Here is a 20209-nt window from a genome sequence, read left to right as displayed (position 1 = left end):
CACAGGACCTGGACACCTCAGCTCTGAGGACCTCCATCAGAGACCACAGCACAGGACCTGGACACCTCAGCTCTGAGGACCTCCATCAGAGACCAGAGCACAGGACCAGACACCTCAGCTCTGAGAACCTCCATCAGAGACCAGAGCACAGGACCAGACACCTCAGCTCTGAGAACCTCCATCAGAGACCACAGCACAGGACCTGGACACCTCAGCTCTGAGGACCTCCATCAGAGACCAGAGCACAGGACCAGGACATCTCAGCTCGTAGGACCACCATCAGAGACCAGAGCACAGGACCAGGACACCTCAGCTCGGAGGACCTCCATCAGACCAGAGCACAGGACCAGGACACCTCAGCTCGGAGGACCTCCATCAGAGACCACAGCACAGGACCAGGACACCTCAGCTCTGAGGACCTCCATCAGAGACCACAGCACAGGACCAGGTCACCTCAGCTCTGAGGACCTCCATCAGAGACCAGAGCACAGGACCAGGACACCTCAGCTCGGAGGACCTCCATCAGAGACCAGAGCACAGGACCAGGACACCTCAGCTCTGAGGACCTCCGTCAGAGACCAGAGAACAGGACCAGGACACCTCAGCACTGAGATTCTCCGTCAGAGTCCAGAGCACAGGACCTGGACACCTCAGCTCTGAGGACCTCCATCAGAGACCACAACACAGGACCAGGACACCTCAGCTCTGAGGACTTCCATGAGAGACCACAGCACAGGACCTGGACACCTCAGCTCTGAGGACTTCCATGAGAGACCACAGCACAGGACCAGGACACCTCAGCTCTGAGGACCTCCATCAGAGACCAGAGCACAGGACCAGACACCTCAGCCCTGAGGACCTCCATCAGAGACCAGAGCACAGGACCAGGACACCTCAGCTCTGAGGAACTCCATCAGAGACCAGAGCACAGGACCAGGACACCTCAGCTCTGAGGAACTCCATCAGAGACCAGAGCACAGGACCAGACACCTCAGCTCTGAGAACCTCCATCAGAGACCAGAGCACAGGACCAGACACCTCAGCTCTGAGGACCTCCTTCAGAGACCACAGCACAGGACCAGACACCTCAGCTCTGAGAACCTCCATCAGAGACCAGAGCACAGGTCCTGGACACCTCAGCTCTGAGGACCTCCATCAGAGACCAGAGCACAGGACCAGGACACCTCAGCTCTGAGAACCTCCATCAGAGACCAGAGCACAGGACCAGGACACCTCAGCTCTGAGGACCTCCTTCAGAGACCACAGCACAGGACCAGACACCTCAGCTCTGAGGACCTCCATCAGAGACCAGAGCACAGGACCAGGTCACCTCAGCTCTGAGGACCTCCATCAGAGACCAGAGCACAGGACCAGGACACCTCAGCTCTGAGGACCTCCATCAGAGACCACAGCACAGGACCAGGACACCTCAGCTCTGAGAACCTCCATGAGAGACCAGAGCACAGGACCTGGACACCTCAGCTCTGAGAACCTCCATCAGACACCAGAGCACAGGACCTGGACCCCTCAGCTCTGAGGACCTCCATCAGAGACCAGAGCACAGGACCAGACACCTCAGCCCTGAGGACCTCCATCAGAGACCAGAGCACAGGACCAGACACCTCAGCTCTGAGGACCTCCATCAGAGACCACAGCACAGGACCAAGACACCTCAGCTCTGAGGACCTCCATCAGAGACCAGAGCACAGGACCTGGACACCTCAGCTCTGAGGACCTCCATCAGAGACCAGAGCACAGGACCAGGACACCTCAGCCCTGAGGACCTCCATCAGAGACCAGAGCACAGGACCAGGACACCTCAGCTCTGAGGACCTCCATCAGAGACCAGAGCACAGGACCAGGACACCTCAGCTCTGAGGACCTCCATCAGAGACCAGAGCACAGGACTTGGACACCTCAGCTCTGAGGACCTCCATCAGAGACCAGAGCACAGGACCTGGACACCTCAGCTCTGAGGACCTCCATCAGAGACCAGAGCACAGGACTTGGACACCTCAGCTCTGAGGACCTCCATCAGAGACCAGAGCACAGGACCAGACACCTCAGCTCTGAGGACCTCCATCAGAGACCACAGCACAGGACCAGGACACCTCAGCTCTGAGGAACTCCATCAGAGACCAGAGCACAGGACCTGGACACCTCAGCTCTGAGGACCTCCATCAGAGACCAGAGCACAGGACCAGACACCTCAGCTCTGAGGACCTCCATCAGAGACCACAGCACAGGACCAGGACACCTCAGCTCTGAGAACCTCCATGAGAGACCAGAGCACAGGACCAGGACACCTCAGCTCTGAGGACCTCCGTCAGACACCAGAGCACAGGACCTGGACCCCTCAGCTCTGAGGACCTCCATCAGAGACCAGAGCACAGGACCAGGACACCTCAGCTCTGAGGACCTCCATCAGAGACCAGAGCACAGGACCAGACACCTCAGCTCTGAGGACCTCCGTCAGACACCAGAGCACAGGACCTGGACACCTCAGCCCTGAGACCTGCTGCCTAGGTACAGGGAGGAAGAGGAGAGGGTCAGTGTAGGCTCACCTTTGGGCCCCAGGGAGGATGGTGAGTGTTGAGGAGGATGGTGGCCTGCCCTCTTGCTCTAGGAGCACATTTTCTTGAGAAACCACAGATCCCACGGCCACTGACTTCCAAGTCTCCTCCCACCAGTCCCCCCTCTGTCCCCATGTCCCCGACACACACTGCCCGCCCGCCCTGGGCGCTCACCCTCCCGCTTCATGCCCATGACCAGGCACTTCTGGTAGCGGCAGAACTGGCAGCGGTTGCGCTGGCGCTTGTCGATTAGGCAGTCCTTGTTGTCCCGGCAGGTGTAGACCAGGTCCTTCCTGATGGTCCTCTTGAAGAAGCCCTTGCAGCCCTCACAGCTGTACACCCCGTAGTGCTTTCCTGCCGCCAGAAGTGGACAAGTTAGGTCGCTCTCTGTGCACTCCGAGATGCCCGCGGCTCTCCCAGGAGCAACACGTGCCCTGGGCACCCACAGAACAGCAGCCCAGGAGCAGCTGGGTGTCAGGAACAGAACTGAGGCGGGGCGTGCCGTCCTTCCCCTTGCCCTCCCTCTTCCCCGAAGGCCGATGGCCTGGTTAGAAAGCACCCGGCCTGGGACTTGACTTTATTTCTAGAAACAACTCTTGGATTTGGTGAAGCCAACGTCCTGCCTCAGTTGGAGATCTTGGTGTATGTGGTCAGTCAAAGCATGTTTACCCACCAGGCATGACCTAGCAGGAGAAGGACCTCGGCCCAACTAGAATTTCTCCAAAGCGGAGCTGAGGCTTGGGAGGTCCTCACATCGAACCCCACTTAAAATCAGCGTCCTGTGCCTTAAACCATGAACAGAATCCCATGCCACGAGTCTTGAAGCACTAGTGCCTGCTGATGAGCAACTGCGCACGTGATCTTTATAGCTCAGCGGGACACTCCACCTGGAGGTGTGACACAAAGATCTGACAGAGGAGATTCCGCTTATGTAGAATAATCTGCCACATTGCTTTATTACCCAGTCGCCCCCGTGGGAATGGCTCATGTGTCTGGCGGGACACCAGGCCACCCCCACGTGGGCATCGTGGAGTGACCACACTGCCCTGCCAAGTGCTTGACGCGGTGGAACTCAACCAGCACAAGGAAGCCGCTCACCCAGGCCCAGGGCTGACTGCTGGGCCAGGGTGACACTGCAGGGAGCCGGAGTCCCTGAGAACTAGCAGACACGGGCAGCCGCCTGCCAGAGCCTGCATCTCAGAGGAAGCACCCGATGACAGGCGGCTGGAGGTGGCCGATGACAGGGCCGCTGGGCTAAGTAGATGACCAGGCAGATTCCCCAAGTCCCCAGCAGTGACCAGCCCAGGGTTTCTTCTTGGGCTCAAAGCACCTGCTGCTCTCAGCTCTGACACATTGTCATTAAGAAACACAGGACCCCTCCACCCACCGTGTGGCAGACCCCCTGACTCTGCAGCATGAGCGCAAACCCCACATCGTAGCTGAAGTGACCCAAGCCAGCAGATGCCCGTGGGGCGGCGGCCGGCAGTGGCCCAGCCTGCAGGACTTGGAACTGACTTCCTTTAGCAAGTAACTCTCAGTCACTGGCTAAAACGCTCCAGCACCTGTGACTTTCAATAGAGTGGCCTCCTGTAGGAGCAGGGGGTGGGGGACAGGAGGCCATATTCACCAGCCAGGACCTTCCCTGCCTTCTCGTTCTTCAAACCACCACAGCAGAGTTGGATGCAACCAAAACATAATTGGGGCAAAAAGGGAAGAGGATCAAAGAAGACAAGTTAGTCAAGCACATTTGTGCATGCCCGTAGAGACATTAAAAATCTGTAATGCCACGAAAGAAAATATGCTAAAGTCTGAAAGAGTGTGTCTGTCTTGGGGACTTTATGGGTAATTTTTTACTTTTCCTTTGTACTTTTCTAATTCTTCAAAGTTTTGGCAATGACTATTGCTTTTATAATTATTTATTTGGGACATTTTATAATTATAAAATTGATTTTTAAAAATTAAGGACTCTCCAGCTGATGAGTGCAGCTCTTCCCCATGCACACAACCACGGTGCCCCTGAAGCGGGACTTCTGAAATGCTGCCAGGAAGCCCCATCCTGGGAGAGGACCAGACTGAGGTGCCCCAGGACTCAGGCTGTGAGCCCACTGGCAGGAGTTTAGGGCTGGAGGGTGTCTCCCTTTACTGTGTGCAAAGAGTCCAGGGTGCAGGGTGGCCTCCCCTCCTCAGGGGCCTGCTTCTGCACGTACCTGAGGATCTGTCCCCACAGATGGCACAGATGTGTTTAACCAGAGATCCGGGGCTGGCCGACGGGTAGCTCATGTTTCCAAGCCCAGGAAGCCCCGGTAAGGGCTTGATGTCCTCCGAGCTGCTGACGCTGTTGACCACATTGAGCTGGAAGAAAACACATGAGTAAGCCTGGCCAGAGTGGACCTGTGCCCGGGGCCTGCGGCAGGGAGCCGTTCCCAGCACAGAGGTTGGGAACTGCCGCTGGGACGTCAGCCTAAGGCAACAAGCCACGCAGGAGAGGAAGGCGGCCCTGACCAAGGTTACTGCACTCCGTCTCTGCTGGCGAAGAGAGACGGGTCGCACTGTCCCACTGCTCGCTGGGACAGTGTCAGCTGTGCTACCAGGCCAGACACTGTGCCTGGCTCCAGGGCACAGAGGCAGACACAAATGCACACCCTGGTGGAGCTCACCGTGAAGAGGAAGGGAGGTGCAGGCTCACCCCACGAGCCCACTGGGGTGGGCCACCAAGTGCCCAATCATCACAGAAGCACCGAAATCATGTCGAGGGCCCCAGGGTAGGTTTTTGAACTTGTCCGTAAGTAACAGATGTCCCTCCATGAAAGCAGAAAACCTGCAGACAGTTCTGCTTCCTCTCTCCAGCACCTGATGTGGGGCCAGCAGGTGGCAGAGCGGGCAAAGCTGGCCTCCCGTCTGCCTCCCACCAGCTCCCGCCCACCCCGCAGCATCCAGTGCTCTTGGGAGTGCTGAGAAGTTGCTGCTTAGTGTTTTATGTCCACGGGAGAAAACACGTTAACAAACGTGAGACTGATCCCAAGTTCCTCTGGGTGCCCCTGGGCATGGGCCAGCACTGAGAAGGAGGCACAAAACCTAGGTCTCTCTCCCGTCCTCAACACAGTCCCATGGAGGAGCCGGAACAGGGACAAGCACCAGAAGGTAGAGCAGGGTTGGTCGTGCACGCGTGTCCCCAGATGCCCCATGACCATCAGGGCTGGAGGAGGGTGCTGGGTTTCTGTTCTCGCGACTAAAAGGCTCAGGTTTACTCCAGTTGAACTGGGCTGACTGGGCTGCACGAAATAACCCCACAAGAGACACAAATACCTTTTTTTTGGGGTCGATGTGATGGCTCCTCTGACCTTAAGAAAGAGAGAGAGCGAGAGCATGCGCTGACCCCTTTTATTGAGGAGAAGCTACTCAAATGAGGCCAGGGGTCAGGTTTCAGGGGGCTGAGTCTATCTTCATGATGTCCACTGTCACCAGGTTGACTGACACCTGAGTAGGCCACACCCCAGGGCACAGTAAGAGAAGGGGACACACACAAGGCACTTCCATGGAAGATTCTATCCTAAACAGGGCAAGGGGTAATATTACAAAGGAACAGGTGAGTGTAGCTCCACCCACGGGGCTGTAGCAAGACACACACGTGCACGAGACACCTACCCTGGAACCCAAGAAGGGTGGGGAAAGCTCTGCCACATGTCTGTGACTGAGCGCCTCAGCACCCAGCCGGGAGTGTGACCCAGTCATGTGCAAGGTTGGTCTCCCGCAGGAGGGCATCCCCGTCCCCTCTGCTATTGAATCCCGTCTCCTCACCAAGGCGGCTGCGATTCCCAGGGTGAGCGGGCTGGGCCCTCCTCCTCTACTCCAGGGCTGTGGGACGCAGGGCTGAGTGACAAAACACAGACAGCCAGAGAACCTGCGATGGGATTCTCCAAGTCACCGGCGTTTCAGTTCACAAAGGAGATGCTTATGGAGCACAGGAGTGGACAGAGGGTCCAGGGGCATGTCGTGAGGGGTGGGGAGAAGACACAGCCTTCGGTGCCTCGCTTTGAAACAGAGTCACCGTTGCTCTTAAGACGTGTTTTGTGTAACAGCTACACGCGTGTGGTGGGAGGCCCCTCGTGTCACAGGCTGATGGCCCCCGGGGTGTGTGCCTTTGCTCTGTCTTGAGGCAGCACGGTGGTCCCCGGCCCAGGTGCATGCTGGAGCTTTGAGAGAAACCACTGCTGCCTGCCACCTGGACAGCCTGATTCCTAGTGTCTCAGCTCCCCAGCACCCGGGCACGGCCACGGTAGGGACCACAGGTGCACAGTGACCCCCGCCTGCACTGGGCCTCGGCTCTGCCCGAGAACCTCAAGAAGGTGGAAATCGGCACTTGGATCACCCCAGAGGATGGAACTCAAGGTCAGCTGGCACCGCGGCTCTGCCCCCAATCCTCAGACGGGCAGAGAGGTCGAGGGATAGGAGGCCACCGTGGATCAGAGGACCTTGCCATCCCCCGCACCCCGTCTGCAGCAGGACGGCCCCATGCGGCCAGCCCACGCTGTCACAGAACAGTGGTCCTGTTGTGGGCCACTACAGAGCCTTGCTGGGGCTCTTCAATTCTTTCATCCTCACAACCCGAAGGTCTTCCTGTTTCATGTCCGAGGACACTGAGCCCTAAAGCGGTTTGTTGATTTGCTCGTTCAGAAATGGCATGAAGACACAGAGAGGAGGGGGTGCTGGCACTGTCTCCCAAACCGGCCACCGAGATCAAAGTCAGTGGGTAGCTGAGGAGGAAGGAGAAGGAGCACATCCTACTGGTCAGGGAGGCTTCCAGGAGCAGGAATTTTTGAACTGAGCCCTTGAAAGTGGGCAGGATTGGACGGACCAGTGTGGACACAGGCTTCCCGAGCAAGGCCCGGAGGGAAGCCCAGGGTCTGTGGAGCACACGTGCCCAGGGGAGGCTGAGAGGCGAGGCTGAGGGGGGCTGTGACAGAGCCTGGAGGCTCTCGATGGCCAGCAGGAGGCGATGGTTTAGGAGGCAATGAGGAGCCCCTCGAGGACTGAGCAGAGGAGCCATGCCCTTGAGACTCCACCTCCGAGAAGGACAAGACAAGTGGCACGCAGAAGGGCAGGTCCACCTCCGAGAAGGACAGGACAAGTGGCACGCAGAAGGGCAGGTCCACCTCCGAGAAGGACAGGACAAGTGGCGCGAGGACTGAGGACAAGCCCAAGGTCCAGGTCCCAGTTAGGTCCCAGCCAGGCCTAACTGCGGGGAGCCAGAACCCTACGCCCCGGATCCAGGTCATCGACCTGGGTGTCAAGAGGACCTCGGTCCCCGCCTGCTCCAGCACTTCCCACCCCCCCTCCTGGGCCAGGACCCCCTGGAAGAGCTTTGAGACAGTCCCCAGTCTGAGCCAGCAGTCCCTCTCCACACCTCTTCATGAGTTCAGACGGAGGGGACAGAGTGGTGGGACAGGTGGCTGGTGTTCTCTCCCCTCTCTCTGGCTGACTTGGGGACTGGGTGGACCGAGAGCGCAGTGGCTCTACGTCCATCAGAGCGTGGGTCTGTCAGCCTGGAGTCTTCTGCCGCCCCTCTTATTCCACTGGAGCCCGCTCTGCTGCCAAGGGCACCTCAGAGCAGGGGTTCACCAGGCAGGGAGTGCGTCTGCCTCTCCAAGCAGGCTGGCCGCTCCCCAGGCCTTGGCAGAAACACCCTGGGCAGCCGGCTGGTCTTCGTCTGCAGACTCAGCGGGGACCGCTGCTTCCCGGATGCTCCGGCAGCCTCCACGGAGCCGGTCCCACCTTGCTGAGCTCCGTGTACTCCAAGGGCTGGCTGCAGCAGGCGCTGCTGTTCCCGCGTGCAGAACCCACACATGGGCTGTCCTGCGGTCCAGGCAGGGTCCTCTTCACAAGGACTGACAGGCCTGGACCTTCCACCCGGCTCCTGGTCTGGACCTGCCCCTGACTCACTGTGGGGTCTTGACCAGGTCCTTCACCTCACAAGACTCCACTTCCCCATCCCTAGGGTGGGTCCAGGGTGTTCAAATCTACAGCGTGTGTGTGTGTGCGCGCGTGTGTGTGCAGGAAGTGGGGAGGCTGAGGTTTCACATCTCCTGTGCCTTGCTTGACCGAATCTGATTTCATTTGACATGTAACGTCATCTAATATGCTCTCACTTGAAGAAAAGACTGCGGCTTAAATTTTTTTAAGTCGTCAGATTAGATGAGATTTAAGGTCTATTCCAGTTCTAATAATTTTTAAATCTAAGTATTTACTATAAAAATATAAACAGATTTGAGAGGACAATAACTTAGTTATCAATGAATACCTAAGCAGTAATTAGTAAGGACAGAACCAGGTCAGGCAGCAGGGTCAGGAGGGAGGATTCTGAAGACTTGTAGGATCTTTCCAGGCATGCACAAGCTCGCGCTCACGCGCGCGCTCTCTCTCTCTCACACACGCACACACACTCAACTGCAGCCCAGACCATTCTCTCTAAAGGGCATAAGTGTGTCCCCAGTCACCTGCTTGGTGTCTTTGGAGATCGCTCAGTCCACTGGCATGCTCCCAGGCAGGCTCTGACCCTCACGTAGCCTGGGCCTCTCCAGTGCCCAGTCCTGGGCCTGGTTCCGTGAAGGCCTGTGAAATGCACCTCTCTAGAACCTTCTGGCAGCATGCTACACCTGGACAGCCAGGTATGGGAATGACAACACTGTCACCACAAGCCTGCCACAGGGCACTATGCACGGCACTTTCTCAAATCCACGTCCCCTTTGACACAGAAGTCCCTGCCGGGTGACCAGGGCAAGTATGTGCAACCCCAGCAGAGAACAGGAAAGCCCGCAGGAGCCAGCTGAATGGTTGGCAAAAGGTCACTGGGTCCCTGCCCCTGCGCCCGAGCTTCTCCTAATTCCTCAAGATGGAAAGGGGAGCAGACGGCCGCTCACACAGCAGAGCACCGCCCTGGGAGGCCTGCCTGCTGCAGAGGCCTGCCTGCTGCCCCGGCCCAGGCTCTCCTCTCCACGCTCAAACGCACTTACCGGTCACAGGTGGAGCATGCTCCCGTGGAGTCCCACCCCGGCCAGTCCTAGGCTAGGATGACCCGGTGCACAGGAGCTCTGCCCCAAGTGGTCCGAGTCCAGGACCCGCGGTAACACAGAGGCCTTCTGGCCGGGGAGTCGGGTGAGTTGGGCAAAGTTCCGCTGCCGTGTGGTTCCGGAGCCCCAGCCCTGAAGGCTGGTGAGTGTCCGGTCACAGCTCTGCCAGCACTTGGCAGCTTAATTTAGCTCCCAAGGCCAAACTTGGCCCGGCCTCTGCACACAGCCCAGTTGGCCAGGACCACGCTCCCAGCTGACCTCTCATCCCTACACTGTGCAGACTTGGGGCTGGGACAGCCCTGCCGCTCCGGCTGTAGAGACGAGTGCTCTGGTTGGGGCTGGTCAGTGGAGTGTGGTTGCTCAAAGCAGCCTTGGAGGGAAGTGGCTGCCCTCCGCTGCCCCAGGGGCCTGCCGCCGCCACCTTCCCCTCTGCTGCTTCACAGACAGCAGATTGCTCTGGGAAATGACCCACTCATTCCTCGTCTTGTCTCTTGTGACTGTCACAGCATCACTGCCATGAGACAAGACTCTGGCCACTGTGCTCAGTGTGTGTCCCCAGATCCAGGTGGTGACGAGCAGCACCTACACACAGTAGGCCCACACAATGGTGCACCCGCCCCACAAGGCAGCAGGTCTGTCTGTTCCTCCCTCCTGGAATCGGCACAGGGAGGAAGGTGAGCACGCCCCACACATTCCAAAGGGCTGGCACCTGTGCTCTGCCGACCCACAGGTGGGGTGGCATAAACACATGCTCAGCCATGTCCATCCCCGCGCCCCAGCAGTCTTGCACCCCCGCTGCCACAGAGGCCGACAGGTCAGGCAGGTCACAGCCCTCCCTGCTCCTTCATCTACAATAGTGCCTTCGACGTGGCACCCCTGCACAAGGTTCCTCGGGGCCAGGATAAGCAATTGTCCCGTGAGGTTCTGGAGGCTGCCGTGCCTCAAGATCTGCAGAGAGGGTCGGCAAGCTCGGGCCCTGGGAATGCCGTATGGTCTGAGAGCAGCAGGCTCAACCGAGGGGGAGCCCGTGTTGCTGTTCAAGCCTAGAGGCAGGACGTCAGGCAGGAGGGCTCTGTCTTGCTCAGGCAGGACCGGCCTTTTGATCTGTTCAGACCTGGTGGGTTGCGGGCCCCCCCCACACCACGAGGGCAGTCTGCTCTGCCTGGTCTACCTGTCATCCAGAGACACCGGAACAAGGCTTGACCAGATATCTTGTGGCACTGTGGCCTGAGGAGGTTGGCTGCTGTGACCGGCCACCCGCCCGAGCTGTGCTGGGAGTGGGCAGCAGTGACGCTGGCTGTTCCCCAGGAAGTGACTTAGTGGGCGTGGCGCGCAGGGGGCTGTGCTTCCTAGCTTGTCACTCCTCCTAAGGCTTCCTGTCCTGTGCCATGACTAGCAGGGACAGCCTCCTCCTGCCGTCAGTGCTGGCATCCGCCACAGGCCGTGCCGTGTGCAGAGGCTTCGCTGTGCCCCTGGGTGGGGCTTGGCCTTTGCACTCTGTGAGTCGCCCTGGGAAGCATGCCCAGTAGCACTGCCCTTGTGGGTGACCCGAGCCTGCACAGAGCCCAGGACACCCGCTGTCTGAAGCAGAGCCCTCCTGGTGCACAGCTTGAGAAGCGTGGGAGACCAGGGGTTGCTTTTGCAGGCCTCCTGATTTGGGAGCCGTTTTATGCAGCCACAGCAAGTGGGCAGGGCCGCTGCTCAGGAGGGGAGGGCATCTGGCCCTCCCCAGGCCCCCGAGCCTCACTCCCTGCTGTTGTGCACACAGCTGGAGACGGCACGGATGTAACATGACCTGCGTTGCTCTGGGGTGGGGTCCATGTGCAGCTCCTGCCTCTCCCCCTCTCCACTGAACGCCTGAGGGTAGCAGAGACCAGGCCTGCTGGTTTCTGAATTCTAACCAGAGCGTGGGCACTTCACGGCCTCCACACCCATTGCCAGGTTGAGAACACAGGGGGCCATGTTCCCAACCACAAAACAGGCCTGGGAGGCACGACGTCACAGCCAGGGGTGAGCCACCCAAGCTACCTGGGTGGTGGCCCTCTCCTGGGCCCCGAGGAGTCGTCCACTCCCGGGACTGCTCAGCCTGAAGGCAGGGCCAGGCGCTACAGGGGGCCGCCTGCAGGGAAGACCACCACCACCACCATGCACGCGCCCACAGCGGCTCTGCTCCGGCCCCTGGGTGAGGCCTTCGGGGTGCTACAGGCTCCTGCAGGTAAAGTGCCTACCTGAGAGCTGGGTGGGGCCACCAGCCTGACTCCCGGAGGGGCCGCCAGCGCCCCCGAGGGCGGGCCCATGGCAGTGGTGATGACGCGGTACGGGGAGCCCAGAGCAGTGAGGGGGGTCCCCGTCGCACTCAGCGTCCGTGGGGCACTCCCAGGGGTGTCCGTGAAGGTGGGGTGGCTGTCCATGGGCTTCCCTGTGGACAGGGCTGCTGACGGGCTCATGGAGGTGGAGCCGGCGTGGCCAGGGGAGCCTGTAAGGAGAGAGCACAGGGGACAGGGTGGGGTCAGACACGGTCGGGGGCCGGCCAGCCTGCCTCGCCTGGCTCCATGTATCCTTCCCCTCTGGCCACTCTGCATATCTGTGGACCCGGGGGTCACACCTGCACTGAGCCAGCAATGGAGACAAGCCCAGGGTCCCAGGGAGCCGGCCTGCCCTGGGATGGGGCCCTCATGATGTCCCAGCGTTTGGGGCCCTGCCTGGAGTCCACTCTAGATGATGGACAGTCAGCAATGCCACAGGGGGGCGGCCCACAAGCCCAGGCCTGGGTGACAGTGGTCCAGGAATAAGGGGGTCAATACCAAAGCCCCAAGTGGGGGTGGGGGTGGGCAGGGCAGATGCGCAGGCTGCTCCAGCCTTCCCCACGGAGCTCCGGGAACCAGGCAGTGTGAGGCCACGCACTCGTGTGTGGACGCGGCCCTGCCCACAGGAGTCCAGGCCACAGGACCCAGGGAGCCACAGAGTCTGCACCATGCACCTCCCGGCCCTTGTCTTTTGGAGCTTTTTGCCCACAGATTTTGTCCTGTCCAGCTCTACAGCAAAGGTCACTGGCCCTCGGGAGGAGAACTTGGAGAGGCTCGTCCTGGCTTCATGGCCACGGAGGCCCAGTGCCTATGGGTCTGGGGTGGGCAGGACAGCAGCATTGGCCAGTGGTGTCCAGCACGCTTCCCCCACCCAGCTGAGCTCCTGCCCTCCTGCAGACAGTGGCCAACTCGAGAGGAAGGAGAAGAAGAGGGTCTTGAGAGTCCCGCGTGTCCATTCTCTCCAGGAGGGAGCTGCCGACCTTGGGCTCCACGTTGGCAGAGGCTAGGACACACAGGGGCAGCCCTCCCTGCTCTGGCCCCCGGGGATCAGGCACGCAGAGCTGCACCCACAGGCAGAGTGAGGACTGCCCTCAGCTCAGCCGCAGCCGTCCCCAGGGGAGAAGCAAGAGGGTGGGTAGAGGGGAAGTGCCTGGCAGGGGCTCCTGCAGAAGCTGCCCACATCCAAGTGCTCACTGCCCATCAAACTCCATGCCACGCAGAGGCGGGACTGACCATGGGGCTTGTGTTCACTGAACAAGCCCTGGAGTGTGCCCACTGGCTGTAGGCACTGCCCTAAGCTAAGTGCCAGGTGAGGGGGGGACCCACAGAGGGACTTGCTGCCTTCAGAGTCGGGGAGAGCAGGGAGCGTCCCAAATGAACGGCTCTCTATGGCACAAAGGTCACCTCACATTCCGGAAACGCAGCGTGTGCAGCTCCAGTCCATCTGGGCAGCTGGGCCGCCTCTAAGAAAACTGCAGCTCCTTCTCCCCCCCAGCTGCCCCCAGGTTCAGGACACCTGAGCGCCCTCATCTAGAAAGCTCTTGCTCATCCCTCGAGGTCAACTTCGGTGTCACCTCCTCCAAGAAGCCTTCCTGGCATCTCTTGCTCAGGTCTGACGCCCCTGCTGTTTTCTAACTGCAGTCCTCGCATACTGGTGTCTCAGCCCGATTCTATTTCCGTATTTGTTAATCTTCCTGTCTTTCCCACTAAACAAAAGGAAAAGCTCTGTTTGTCTCTCTTTCCCCACCCTTAGTACAGTGCCCGCCCTGCCGGGTTCCGAAGGCAGAGCCCACGCGCTGTCCTGTCTGCTGTCGAGGACGACAGGATGAGTGGAGAGCCGTCTGCATCACAGAGCTGCAGACGGAAGTTCACCTGAAGGAGAGAGAAGAGGGCGCTTCCAAAACCTCAAGCCAGGAGCCTTGCTGGTTTGCACAGAGCCTTCTGGGCTCTTCTGAGGCCTGGGAGGTGACGTGGAAGAGGCTCACCAGACCTGAGTGGGCTTCGGAGACAGGGACAGGTGACTGGGAGCCAGCCCTGACTGGACACTCCCCAGGGCAGGTCATCGGAAGAGGCACTTTCCAGGCCCCACGCAGGGCCTCTTCTTGTCCTCGGTGCTAACTGGCTATCAGGAGCTGGGCCTTCACTTCTGGCCCCCAGGGTCAAGCGCAGGGCCTGGCCCCAAGCCTAGCACAGAAAGGCGGGCAGCAGCACCTGTACCACCCTGACAGGGGGGTGAGCCAGACCTTAAAAACCCCAAGAGCTTCAGGGTTGTTTGAGGGGAGGGTCCCTATGTTGGTAGCAAGTGACTGGCCTTCCTAAAGGTAGCTATTGAATGGGCAAGTGACCAAACTGACACTTCCCAAAAAGAACATAAATGGCCAACAAACAGATGAAAAAGTGTCAATGTCATTAGCAATTAGGGAAATGCAAATCAAAACTACCCGAGATTCATCTCCTACCAGGCCCAGGGGCAATCACGAAGAACCAGATAACAATGCTGAAGAAGATGCGGAGAAAAGGGGCAGGTTTACACTGTGGCTGGGCTGTAAGTACAACCGCTATGGAAGTCGGCGTGGAGGGACTCAAAGGCTAGGCCTGGATCCGTCCTATGACCCAGCAGCACCATCCTCAGCATCTACCCTGAAGAATCAATCACCACCTACAGCAAAACACGCAGACCGTGTTTACAGCAGCACGATTCGCAACAGCGAAGTTACGGAATCAGCCTGGGTGTCTACCACAGATGGACAGATAAAGGAAATGTGGTCCACACGCACCATGGAGTTTATCAGCCATAAGGGAGAATGAGATGGTATCATTGCAGGAAAGTGAGTGGAACTAGAGACCATCATGTTAAGAGAATAAGCCAGACTCAGAAGTCCAGGTTCTATGTGTCCCCACCTGTGGAAGGCAGAGAGGAGAAAGGGGAAGAAGGAAAGTCCACAGGGGGTCAGGAGGCGGAAGGGAGTGGGGAGGGATGTGAGGGGAGAAGGGAAGTGCGGGGAGTGACCCTGGCCAATCATGTTGTCCTGTTGTGAGCGAGTGCCAACGTGTGATGACAAATCCCACCATCACCTACAGCTACGATGGACCAATAAGATACGGAATTAAGAAGAGAGCTATTTAAGCTTTTTAAAAAATGATAAATTGATTTCAGAAAAAGTCCAAGTATATTTTATACTCTGTATAAAGTATCATGGAAATTAGACTGCAGATTCATGATGTCTGAGAAACCTGGGCCCTGCACAGAAATATGCAGACGGGGACCACGAAGAACTCACAAGACGCTTCGAAACAGAATCAGGTGATATCATCAAAGTGATCTGAAATTTGTAGTACCTGGTTGTTACTGTTATTATTAATAAAAATTAAGGCAATCTGTCAGTGCAGTGGTGAGAATAGCAAATTGGGAGAAGATGAAATAGCAAGTTTAAGTTTGGTTTTTAAGGATCTTACAAATGTGGCTGGGGCTGGTGGTGGCTCAGTGGTAGAGCGTTTGCCTAGCATGTGGGGGGTACTGGGTTCGATTCTCAGCACTGCATATAAATAAATAAAATAAAAGCCCATTGACATCTAAAAAATGTTTTTTTAAATGTGGCTAATTTCTGCCAAGTCAATGACTGAGAAGAGGTGGGCTGTTTTATGACATATTTTTTAAAAATAAAATGGATACCTACATCTCATGTAAATGACCTTTGGTACTTTGCTTCTCCAAGGAGTTAGAAATAAACAGCTTTGCGTTTAGAAAAGATGGAGAACAATGGCTTTTCTAACTGGAGTGCTCTGGACGGGAAGTTGATCCTTCTCGCAGACGCAGCTCACAGTCTCCCAAAGCCCCGTGGAGACGACCTCCAGTCCCAAGGTACCACGAGTCCTCCACACACTTGTCTGTGGTGCCTGGTCTGTCCTCTTTCTTCACCGGGCCTTTTGCTTAAGCTACAAATGAGCACAAAACTGTCCACCGGTTCCCGCAGCATCACCCGAGCTGCAGTGGCGGCTCCTTTTTAAGAATTAGTGGCATTTCCAGCAGATTGATCCAGAGTAGTTTCTCCCTGTCCCTCAGCCCAGGCCAGGCCAAGTCCGAATCTGAAGTCCAGCTTCTCTCTTGTGCCCGTCCACTCTCGGTCTCTGCCATGGCTTGATCGTGTGTCCCTCCAAACTCATTCTGGGACTTAACCCTCAGGAGGGCAGTGTGCGAGGTGCCTGTGGGCGGAGAGCAGGCCTCCAGGCTCCACCCACGAGGGCCCTCTGAGGGAGCCAGGGAGCTGCCTGGCCCTTCCACCCTTCCTCTTACAACCCCACGGGGCTGTTCCCGGCTTCACTCCTTCCCTCAGGTGGGGTTCAGGACTGGGTGAGAGGCTCCATCTTGGAAGCAAAGACAGAGTCCTCTCTGGCCCCAATCTGCTGTGGCCCCTCCGGCCTCCAGAACTCCGGGCGACACCTTTCTGTTATGCCTAAGTTTCCAGGTCTGAGGTGTTTTGTCACAGCAATAGGATGGACCGACACAGCCCAGCCCAGTCCCCTGTGTGTGAGGACCCTGCCCTCGGCACATTCCCTAGTCTGCAGACTTCACTCTCTTTCCCCCGTGATGGCTTCATAAAATGGCCTAACTGGTGGGGTCTCTCAGGGGGCTCCTCTCTCCTGGCAGCAGGTCCAGAGAAGTGTTCTGTAGTACCAAGCCTCATCTCCCCAGTAGGAAGCTGGCACTTGGCGGCATGCACACTCCCCTCCGGCTCTCACACTTCCTGAGCGCTGGGTGAACACGGCTCCCTGGCGCTGGGAAGAAGGAGGTGCCAGAGGCGGAGGTCAGGACCGTCTGAATCTAACCGTCTTGCGAGGACCTGCCGTCATCCGCTGGACCACACTGAGGCTCAAGCTACGTGGCAGCTTCAGTTTGAGATGCTGCCTGTCCTCAGGAGCCAAGCCTGGGCAGGGATCTGTAGAGTGCCTGACGCTACAAGAATCTTAGAGCTCCTGTGTACACTGTGGCCCCAAGGCTCCGGGGCCGAGCTGTGGAGAAGCAGGCGATGGAGGCTGAGGCCAGAAGCCCCGGGGGACCCAAGTCACCACTCTCCAGATGGGGCCTCTGTGAGCTGAGGCTCCTCAGCGCCACATCAAGTCAGACATGTGGCTCAGAAGCCCACAAGGCCCCCAAGCCAGCAGCCCAGCCATGGAGTCCCTGTCACTACCCCGTAAGTGTGGTGAGGTCAGGACAAGGGTGGTATGGGGCCGCAGCAGACGAGGGTGTGTGACGAGTGGCCTCACGCAGGTGAGGAGTGGGTCCCAGCTACGGTGTCATCGCCAAGCCCTGCTCCAGACACACCAGTTGTTCACAATGTGGAATTTTCTGAATGGGTCAGAAATACCACTGCTCTGAGCCCAGAGAGCCCCTCATTATGCCAGCCAGCCCAACCACTCCTAGGGAGCCCCGGGTCTCCCCATAATTCACCCTGACACCCGATCCCCATTCTGAATTCCTGGTGCTCCGCCAGGGGCCATGTTCCTGAATTCCCTCCCTTTGCTGATGGCAATCTCACAGCACCTAGTACTGTGTCTGGAACACAGTGAATACCAAAAAAGAATAGTTGGTGACTAAATTAATGAACAGTATGGTGTTTGCTGATTACTGTGTGTAACTAGATGTAGAGCTGATCAACATCTCCTCCGCATAAGAAATCAACATTGCTGATGTTTATCAGAACAAAAGCCCTGGGAAATCTCTGAACAACAAGTGAAGAGAGAGAGAGAGAGAGAGAGAGAGAGAGTGTTCACTCAAGCAGGCAAGCAAGAGAACAGGAGAGGAGAGAGAGACTTGCTGAGAAAGAGAAGCCGGCAGGAGAAGTACTGATTCCCACCAAGGTGAGGGAGTTGCTTAGCAACCTCCTCCCAGCCAATGGGAGGGAAATGTCAAGCCTGAGTCCCTCTGACTGGCCGACAAGGGAGCGAATGGCGCGGCCGTCCACCCTGGGCTGCTGTGCCAGGGTGCAGGGTGTGCTCTGTGGTTGGCAACCTCTTCAGGAGGGAACGGGAACTCTGAGCCCATGGATAGGGAAGGGTCAGGTGCTCCTCAGAGCAGGACTTTCCACTTAAGTCGGCATGCCTCGAGGGGCCCCAGCCCACCAATCTCTCTGGATGGGACAGGCCCCGTGGAAGCCTGCCTCCCTGCCTCCAGGGGAGAGATGTGGCACATACTTGACAATCACAGCATACCCAGACACCTGGCTTGTTCTTTGTCTAAGGAAACTCACGTGTCCTTCCTCTCCTTGGCTTTTTTTTTTTTTTTCACTAAGAAATGTGGATTTATTTTTTTTTACAGAAATGTATTTTTCTTTATTTGAAGCCTCTTAACACAATTTCAAAATTCTAGAATGAATACAAGCATATTGAATTTTTTTTTTATTGGTTGTTCACAACATTACAAAGCTCTTGACATAACAGAGACTGCTGAGCAAGCGTCGTCAGCAGGTCCACCCACCCCATGAAGGACTTTAATTGACACTTTTATGTCATCTCCTCCGCTGAGTAGCAGCATCAACAGCCTAGCTAGTGTTACTGAGCAACTGGCAGCAGCCCGAGGCCCCGACCACACACATTAACCCGCTTCTCGCCACAGGCTGGACTTGGCTGCTCCTGTTGCCCTCACTGTACAGAGGCAAAATCCAGAGACAAGAGTGACTGGCCAAAAGGAATGTGGCTCGTAACCGGGGCACGTGTCTTTGAGTCCAGGAACCGCAGCACGTTTGGCGCTGTGACTCTGACCTCCCGCGGTGACCCCACAGCCCTTCCTGCCCTCGCCAGCCCGACTCTTGGCCTGAGGATCCAGCCCTGAGCCTTTCTGGCCAGAACGGCCCATCCTGGCACTAGCCCATCACAATGCAGAGCCTGCCCTGGCTAACCCCCACCCCTCTGTAAAAGAGCCAGACGCTAGGGTTGTCGATTGGCATTTCTTGTACCTGAACTGCTATCAGCGTTTTCCAAGCACTTTCCCGTGAGAGTTTGGCTGCACGGCCATCCTGAGACTGGACGGGGAGGTACTGAGACCTGTTCTGGAGATGCGAAGCTCTGCATCTGAACACAGGTGGAAAACAGATTCGAGCCATCAGTCTCCAATGAGGGGCGGCCAGAGTGGAAGCCGGTTTAGGAGGGGCCTTCTCTGTGGCCAGGGCCCTTCCTGGCTTTCTCAATGTGGAAAATAAAGGAACGAGGTGGAGAGTGAGGAGGCCCGGCCCCTCCCCGGAGTCTTTGCGGGCATCAGCTCTGGGCTGATGCCCTGTGCCCAGGCCCTCTGGACCAGCTGAGCCAGCTGCCAGCGGACCCTTGTGGTATACAGGACGGTTCTGCCTGGACCCTTGTGGCGGACAGGACGGTTCTGCCTGGACCCTTGTGGCGGACAGGACGGTTCTGCCTGGACCCTTGTGGCGCACAGGACGGTTCTGCCTGGACCCTTGTGGCGCACAGGACGGTTCTGCCTGGACCCTTGTGGCGGACAGGACGGTTCTGCCTGGACCCTTGTGGCGCACAGGACGGTTCTGCCTGGACCCTTGTGGCGGACAGGACGGTTCTGCCTGGACCCTTGTGGCGGACAGGACGGTTCTGCCTGGACCCTTGTGGCGCACAGGACGGTTCTGCCTGGACCCTTGTGGCGCACAGGACGGTTCTGCCTGGACCCTTGTGGCGGACAGGACGGTTCTGCCTGGACCCTTGTGGCGCACAGGACGGTTCTGCCTGGACCCTTGTGGCGCACAGGACGGTTCTGCCTGGACCCTTGTGGTGGACAGGACGGTTCTGCCTGGACCCTTGTGGTGCACAGGACGGTTCTGCCTGGACCCTTGTGGCCCCAGGACAGCTGAAGGGGTGCATCCCCGGTGCTGGGGGGGGGCATTTGTTCTTCTCCCCCTCCCCACCCCCTGCCCTCACTCCCCTCTCCTACTCCCTGCCCCTCCCCTAAAATCTGTAATGACGAGGTAGTGAAAAGCAGGGAAAGATTGATAATCGGCCTCATTATTACTAGCATTATATATAATTATAGCAAAACCTCACTCATTTGGATCAATTGAGAGAAAAATCAGTCTAAATTCGTGACAAGTTGGCAGATTACTTTTAAATTAGAATTTTATTACTTCTAAGTAACCCACTGAATAGTTTGTGTTTCAAGTACCACAAGCTAATGGTTACTAAGTGGGGATTTTATAAAACCTGCTTTAAAAGACTCTTTTGTAATTAACACCCCGTTAATATGCTAATGACGCTCCTACTATGCTTT

The 20209-nt window shown here is 57.6% G+C and overlaps 1 protein-coding gene across 2 annotated transcripts in view; it reads right to left on the bottom strand.

The window, feature by feature from the left end:
- Positions 1–20209, bottom strand: part of RXRG (retinoid X receptor gamma) — a 42027-nt gene that overhangs the window by 15320 nt on the left and 6498 nt on the right. Inside the window, exons 2-4 of one of the 2 annotated variants that reach the window (XM_081300265.1) lie at positions 11869–12116; positions 4781–4925; positions 2748–2927 (exon numbers count right to left, since the gene is read on the bottom strand). In XM_081300265.1, the coding sequence (XP_081156391.1) occupies positions 2748–2927; positions 4781–4925; positions 11869–12116 (573 nt within the window). Of the gene's footprint in view, positions 1–2747; positions 2928–4780; positions 4926–9583; positions 9778–11868; positions 12117–20209 lie in introns of those variants that run through there. The other variant, XM_081300266.1, reaches the window with a different exon arrangement.

The sequence above is a fragment of the Spermophilus citellus genome (genome assembly GCF_964194105.1).
Source record: "Spermophilus citellus genome assembly, chromosome: 6".
Taxonomy (NCBI): domain Eukaryota; kingdom Metazoa; phylum Chordata; class Mammalia; order Rodentia; family Sciuridae; genus Spermophilus; species Spermophilus citellus.
Note: the sequence above shows the minus strand (reverse complement) of the source record. Positions and strands in the feature narration are given on the sequence as shown.